Genomic DNA, 7,998 nt, shown 5'->3' with positions numbered 1-7,998 from the left:
CGAACCCTCAACCTCTTATAACAAAGACGACTATTTAAAATCTAAGCCAATAATTAATTATGCTATTATTATGTAATAAAATTTATATAAGTGCAAACCACAAGGTTCAATTTAAAAAAAAATATAAGATATTCAAAGACAAACTCAATTTTGGTTTGACAATGATAATTTCAGTTCTAAAAAGCTTTTATAGAAAGGAAAAATTATCAAGAATAAGCCAATCTTTGCGTGATTAGCTTAAAATAAGTCAACCATTGAATTAACTAAGAATAAGTTGACTTTTAAGAGGTATTTTCTTAAAATAGGTCAAATAACCTACAACCTACTAACCAAGTCATTTCTATCATTTTATTAATTAAAAATTATTTATTTTAATTAATTATTTAAAACCTTTATATATATTTAAAAATTAAAAAAATAAAAATAAATTCCACCTCAATTACTGACCTAGCCAACACTATCACACCATCACACCTCGTTGGCTACCGCAATTACCACCTCCCTTACCCTGCTCCTTTCTATCTCTGCCCTCCCACCACCAATCCTCCACCTCTAAACCCCTTTATCTTCCCTTCCCAAAACGCTGGCAAACCTCCATTCTCTTCCACATAACCTAGCCCCTTTCTCTTCCTCGTCCTAAACACCGGCCTTCGTCGGTCAAAACCAACCCTAGCCCGCAAATCCACATTGAAACACACCTCAAAACAACCGTACCCATCTCAAATCCCCGCCCTAGCCACCAAAATATCACCATATCCACACGCAAACTCGACCCTAATCAACGAAATCCAGGAACCCGAAAATAATCTACCCTCAAAACTCTACAGTATACCAACCTGATAAAAGCCAGTAAGCCACCACCATAAATTCATACAAAAAAATAACAGAGATAGAGAGAGAGATAGAGAAAGGACAATCATATGGCAGCAATGAGAGGGAGGGAGAGGGGAGAGCTGGTGGGTGTTTAGGTTCGTTGGGGAGAGGGGAATTAATAAAAAAATTAATCAAAAACATTTGTTTTAATTAAAAAAAATTACTTTAATTTAAATTTTAATTAACCAACCATATTAGGACATTTGGCATACTTAACCTAAGCAACAAGTTACTACCAAAATCAAACGGTCATGATTCATTTTGGGATGATATCCTATAAAGGTTGGCTTATTCTTATTTAATTGAAAGGTTGGCTTATTCTTAATTAATTGAAAGGTTGGCTAATTTTGAGTTAATCATGCAAAAGTTAGCTTATTCTTGACAAATTTTCCTTAAAAAATTATCGATTGCATGTCTACAACATTTACAACCCGGGACAACGTCCGGGCTATTCACTAGTGTTTTATTAAAAAAAAAAAAAGGATTGTGAATCTTATGGGGTAGGGTGAGTATAATATTCTAAAGGGATAGGGTGAACCATAACCCTTTGATATGACTTGTGTGATTCCATGTCTAAAATGCAACTAAACAATAAAGTTTATTGAATGCACTTTTAACTCCATTAGGGGTCGTTTGGTTGGCATGCGGTAATCGGAATGGAATGAACAAAGGGAAAAAAGAGATTAGAATAGAATGAAAATCCTTGAAACTTCTTATGATGTTTGTTTTAAAAAAACAAAGGGAATCAAACCACCAGTTCCACCACCACACAACAACCTATCTTCTTCGCTTCTGACCTTTTCTAGCCACCCCACCATTCGTCGCGCCTCTCCCACCACCGCTGCTCTTCACAACCTCTCCCCTCCCCCCGTAGAACCCTCCCCTTCCCTGAAGAACATCCCTCAGCCCCGAAAAACCCTAGAATTCCCTTTCGACCTGTGGAGGGATTGACGGACGGTGGTATTAGGGGGATATGGAGGGGTTTCTAGGGTGTTACGGGGTTGAGGATTTTTTTTTTTTTTTTTTTTTTTTTTTTTTTGTTTTTTGGGGAGAGGGGGGATAAGCGACAAAGGTCGTCGGAGACGCGGCGAAGCGTGGGGAGTGTAGTGGTTAGGTTTCTCGGTGGTATGTGTGGTAGGAAGGTAGTGATGTGGTGGTGTAGTAGTGGGTAGGGAATGAGAATGGAAATACCTAGTGGGGTGGGGAATCAAATTGGAAGGATTTGAGGTAGTGGAGGGAGTAAAGGGAATGGAAATAAATGACTAACAAACAACAACAAAGAATATCAGTATAATTGATTATCTTTTCCTTTGAGTGTTCTCTTACGTTGAAAGTCAGTTCAGTTCAGCTTTTAATTTCCTTCTCTTATAAAATATTCATTTCAATTCAGTTTAGCTCAGTTCAGTCAATGAGAACATGCCCTTAGTCTATTCCAATATACATTTTTTTTAAGACTTTCAAAAGTTCCAACTAAACTACTCTTAAAGGACTGCTCGTGCTCGGTATTAGACGGTTGATTGATTCGTTAATAATAATGGAATGAGACATGCCGTTAATTAAATTGGTAATCTACAAATACAATATGTAGGTTGTTCTTCTCACATCTCAAATTGACTGGTTTCAAAACTTGGCAGCTCTTCCCACACTCTCGCTCCACTTCTCTCTCCCCTTTGTCAGTCTTTCAAGTTGTTGCAAATTTCCAGTAATTTCCGCTTCCTCTATAAATTCGATGCTCGTTAGAAGATTTTCTGCCACTTTATCTCGTTTAGAGATCAACCCAATTTGCAATTCCTGCAAATTGCGCAATTTCCACCCAAACCCTAGAAAAATCACCCTAATTTCTTCCCAAATTCCTGCAAAATTGACCCTTCGAACCCCAGATTTCAAAACCCACAAATTCTACTCCTCAATTTCCCAAATGGGTGATGCCCGCCGACCCGCTTCGGTCCCAATACCGGACATCAACAAATCTGACCGGTCCGAGCTGCTTCGAGCCCTCGAAACATCGCTGGGTTCGTCGTTCAGCACGGTACCATTGGCTCCCCAACCGAACCCCCTTATCATAGTCATCAGCGGGCCGAGCGGCGTAGGTAAAGATGCAGTGATCAAGAGATTGAGGGAAGTAAGAGATAACATACATTTTGTTGTTACTGCCACTAGCAGACCAATGAGGCCTGGGGAGGTTGATGGGAAAGACTATTACTTCGTTTCGAAAGACGAGTTTTTGTCAATGGTGGAAAGGGATGAATTGTTAGAACATGCTTTAGTGTATGGGGATTATAAGGGTATACCAAAACAGCAGATTAGGGAGTTTATGGGTAAAGGGTATGACATTGTGTTGAGGGTTGATATTCAAGGGGCAGCTACATTGAGGAGGATTCTTGGGGATTCAGCTGTTTTTATATTTGTGGTGGCTGAGAGTGAGTATGCAATGGTGAATAGGTTGATTGGGAGGAAGACCGAGACGAGGGAGATGTTGTTGGTGAGGATTGCTACTGCTCGGGAGGAGGTTAAGCATGCCGGTAATTTCGATTATGTGGTTGTTAATGCGGATGGACAGCTTGAGAGCGCGGTGAAGTTGGTTGAGTCTGTGATTGATGCTGAGAAAGCTAGAGTTAGCCCAAGGAATGTTAGTATATAGCCTATGTTGAGCTAATTTTTGTTCTTATTGATGAGGTAATTTTTAATTTACTACTTTTATGTAAATGTGATTTCCCAATTTGTACCATGTTTGATGTTGTAATTCATATGTGAAGATGTGCTTCAGAATTTAGTTTGATGCTTTTGGCTTGTTATTTGATATGCAAAAAATCTAAGCAAGAGGTGGAGCCGCCTATTCTATTCAGAATTTGTTTGCTCTTTGTAGTTTGTACTCTTGTATTTAAGCTCTGTTATATCTAATGTTATCTGTCTAATATATCAATAAGATTCTAATTGCTGTCAGTGTCACCAGGAATCTGGTACATTTTGGTAATTGGAATAGAGTCAGGAATTCAATTCACTTCTCAGTTATGTAACTAGACAGCAATTGAATTACTGTACCATTTACTAGTTCATACGTCCCAGAAAGTGGTTTTCCATGAGGGAAGGGGTTGAGCAAATTAGATATGTCCCAGAAAGTGGTTTGCCGTAGGGGATGTGGTTCAGCAAATTAGGAGCATGAGCATGAGAACAGCTAAGGGAATAGTTCTAGACTACTTTGTCTAATTATGCATGAACATGGGCTTGGAAATAGCTTGGGTAGCCCCAATGGGTTAAGTGATCACACTGTTGTCGACCCGAGTTAGTTGTAGCAAAGTGGGCCATATTGTTAACATCACAGGAAATAATACGCTAGTAGTCAAATCATCATAGTAACTTCCCAGCTTGAATTAATGGCATCCTGGATGTGGATGGAATTTCCTAGATGGAGCAACCACCTAATAATGGAGTTGAAATTGTGGTTTTTTTTGGTGGTAGTCAATATTCAAATTAACCACCTAATAATGGATGTGAAGTGTAACTATTTACTAGTTTGGTAATACATACAGAGAACATGCAAAATAAATAATGTTGGTCTTTTCTGGAGTAATTAATGATTGAAAATTATAATGTGGTTGACCCTAGCCCATACTCTATTTTTTGAGGGCTTGGAAATACACGCCTATGTATTATTAAAGTTCTTATAGACTCTTGTCTAATTATCGACTCTTTGTAATGGGAATGGATGCTTGAAAATCTGAGAGTGAGTAGCTTAGATGGCAGTTAAAAGAAGCAGTGCATCATCCATCTTATTTGGATAAAGCAATAAGCAAATTTCTTGATTTAAAAACATTTGTAAGAGAAATTATCCGTGATGTGGAACTTTCTTGAATCCTGATCAACTGAATTAGAATTAGAGAAATTTGATAATGGCATTTGGCTAGAGTGAACTTTTGGCGACAGAGAGAAAAGTTTAGATTTCAAACAATGAGTTTGATTTCAAAACCATGCTTAAGGACTAAGGAGAACAACTGCCTTGAAAAAAGTGAGCTTCACATGTTGTTGGAGAAAATAATGAGGATGCTTTTAGGAAATGAAAGGGGAGAGGTTCAATTAGATTTATGGAAAAGTCCGGCTGTTTACTTTATGATCAGGGTTCAACTTTTTGAAAGGTGGATTTTACTACAGTCAATGGAGATGTAAGTTGAAGAAAAAGGGGTTTAGGTGGCCCCGAGGGAGAAATGGGCTGATTGGAGCGGGATGAGTTAGTTTGAAGTGATTCTTTATGTATTGTGAATCAAACACAACATGATATAACCTGATTGTATTCTTCTGTAGTTCTGTTTAATACTTTATTTAAACGTCTTGTTCAGTTTCACTTTTTTGGTTAAAGTCCCTCCCAGTTGTTGATTCCTTTCCTTTACCCTTCTGTAGACCAAATGAACTCTTAATATTGCTGGAGGGCGTTAGAATTGTCCTATTTGATTCACTGTCTATGATTATTTTAAAGTGCTGTTTTATCACTACATTTTCTTTCTTTCTTCACATCCATTGATGTGTAACAGACATGCCTACAATTTCTCAAACTATAATCTCCTCAAAGCTCATAAATATTGTTACATACCCATTTTAGGAAAACAAATATCTCCTTTCCTCTAAATACCCTATACAGCCTTGTTAATACTTGTTTCTCTAGTAAATGCTTACAATCACATGGACAAGTTTATAATATGGCTTTCTCTCTCTTCCTTTGTTCCATTGCCTAAAAACTTGTGCACTCCCCCATGTTGCAATATTAAAGTAATGGAGGAAGTAGCTGTGAATAGCCTATGCTCACAAACTTGTCACATTGAAAATTACGAAGGTCATGTTTTGTTGTAATCACCTGAAATTTAATTGTCTGTGTCATTTGTCATGTTATATATGTGTTAATATATATTTTTTAATTGATTTAGAATTCCCCAAGGTATGTTTAGTTAATCAATGGGACTCGCTAAGTGATTTGGATGATTCTATACTAAGTTTTTCTATTTTCTATTAGATGTCTAAACCAATTTGAACAGCTTTTTGAGGAGTCCGTTAGACGCCCAAATCTTATACTTAAAAGCCTTCTTGTTTTGGTAAACCCTTATTTAGTTACTTATGCTAACAGTTAATGATCAGCTGTGAGAGTATGACTATAACAAATTAGTATTTAATGTGGTTGTTGGTGAGGGACTGAGTATGCCATTAGTTTCTCAGAAGACTGAGCTAGATTTTTCAGAAGCAGAAATCCAGAATTAGATGTGTCACAAGACCTGCCGATATGAGCAGCAGGACTTGATCATTCTGTTTTCTTCCGTTCTTTTCTTTACTCAAGGCTCTTAAACTTGCAGTTTTTTTTTTACATATAGTCATGTAAAATTGCCCAGGATATACCTATTAAAGGGATTGTAGATATTCTTCCTCATATAGCTAAGGGTAATTGGTTGGTGAAGTTGCCAAGGAAGGTATTTTAAGCTACTAAAGTCATTCCAAATTGTCTTTATGTATGATTGAGCAGAAGCCACTTGTGTAAAATTTTTTCATTTTGATGATGGCATATATGATTATGAATATGTTAACAAAGTGCAAATGTCAAAAATGTGATGAGACTTGGTGTGTGATTGTGTTGGGAATCTTAGGATGTAAAAATAGCTTGATGGACTCATGATTTGGTTAATTTCTGAGGATTAGTCTTGGGTTTTCTTGGTGATATTTCCCGGTGGTCATAATGGCATGGGTTAGACTGTTCAGGGATTTCAGCTGTGACTTGCTAAGAGTAAACCTGAAAACTAAGTTCTTACATTTTTTAAACCTCCTCCGGATTGACTTCTATTTCCTCTGATGAATAGCTGTATGATCACTTTTACAGTAATAAATTAATTTATTCGCCATAGTAATTATATATTCTGCTGCTAATACCTTGATTGTTTGCTAGGTCTTGTTTGAGAGGTAGCTTTTAATAAATGATCTGCTAGACATTTATCTGAAAAGTTACTATTTGAAAGGAAAATGGACAAATTAGAGGCATTTCCTCTTACTCCATGTCACTTATGGATGTATGTATGATACAACTATTAAGCACAAGGGAGTGTCATACTAAATTATCTAATTTTGTTCTTGCATATCCCCTTCTCTATGTGTATGTTCAGCAGTTGCTTGCTTAGTTAAATGGCATGAGGCATACTTGCTGAATTATATTTCTTCTTTTTACTTGCCTTTGCCTGCATTCTTCAAGTCATGCTTACAATAAACAGATCAGCAGATAAGTGGGATGCCCAGCTTTGCTTATTTTTCCGAACTTAGTCTTAAGTTTGATTTGCCTGAATATTGGCCAATATTACATACTTGAATCTTTGATTCTACTGTCTTGAATGCATAGTACCTGGTGCTAATGTGTTTTCACAGGTGAGAAGGAACGTGTTTATTGACTAGTGCTGACTCAAGTTTTGGTGAGAAGCAAGAGTTTAAAGACAGGAATGCACTCTTTGCTTCATCCTTCAATTTTTTTTGTTGGCATACAATGATGTTCAAGTGATACACATCTTTTTGGCTTCCACTTCTATTGCTCCCTCTAACCTTGTAAGATTTCTAAAGTGATCCTTGAAAAATCTTCATTTAAAATTTTGTCTTGTATTCATGTATGATGTATGTATCCTTTTGCGTTGGCATAGAGTAATACAATAGTCTGTGTTTCAGAATTTGGGGTTTAACTTCTACTCTTGGGGGTATACCACAACTGTTCCTGCTAGATAATACAGGATTCAACAAAGAAATATCGGATGTATCTTTTGGTTGTAAAATGTCAATACCTATATCAAAGAAAAGTATAACGAGTTTGATATATGTGACTTTAAATTTAAACAGAATGAGTATTCTTTTCTTTCTACACGCGACTTAATTCTCCCATAAATTGGTAACTTAGTCCAAACTTGCATTACTTCTCCCCTTTCTAAATTTGACCTTGAACTTCAACTTCTACAAAACTTGGTACTTTCTGAAGTATGCCCTTGATAGCTCAGTTGCCGACCTTCTTGCAACTTCCAGAAACTTGTCACTTCGTATGATTTTGCTACTCCACAGAACAACATTCAATAGCTTAGAACAGTTGACCCCTTCGAACATCACTCATGTACAAATATG

At 36.9% G+C, this 7,998-nt stretch overlaps 1 protein-coding gene across 1 annotated transcript; it reads left to right on the top strand.

Moving 5' to 3' along the window:
• The first annotated feature begins 2,412 nt into the window (after positions 1–2,412).
• On the top strand, positions 2,413–7,701 carry LOC110722106 (guanylate kinase 2, chloroplastic/mitochondrial-like). The gene is made up of 2 exons (XM_021901346.1): positions 2,413–3,549; positions 7,264–7,701. Exon 1 carries the CDS (start codon positions 2,603–2,605, stop codon positions 3,512–3,514), a length of 912 nt encoding a protein of 303 aa, XP_021757038.1. The 5' UTR covers positions 2,413–2,602; the 3' UTR covers positions 3,515–3,549; positions 7,264–7,701.
• Positions 7,702–7,998: the final 297 nt, after the last annotated feature.

Source organism: Chenopodium quinoa, unplaced genomic scaffold, assembly GCF_001683475.1.
Source record: "Chenopodium quinoa cultivar QQ74 unplaced genomic scaffold, ASM168347v1, whole genome shotgun sequence".
In the NCBI taxonomy this organism is placed as follows: domain Eukaryota; kingdom Viridiplantae; phylum Streptophyta; class Magnoliopsida; order Caryophyllales; family Amaranthaceae; genus Chenopodium; species Chenopodium quinoa.
This window is presented reverse-complemented; position numbering and strand designations above follow the sequence as displayed.

Excerpts from the sequence above, each read along its gene's own strand:
- LOC110722106 (XM_021901346.1), top strand. The coding sequence starts at position 2,603 with ATGCTCGTTAGAAGATTTTCTGCCACTTTATCTCGTTTAGAGATCAAC.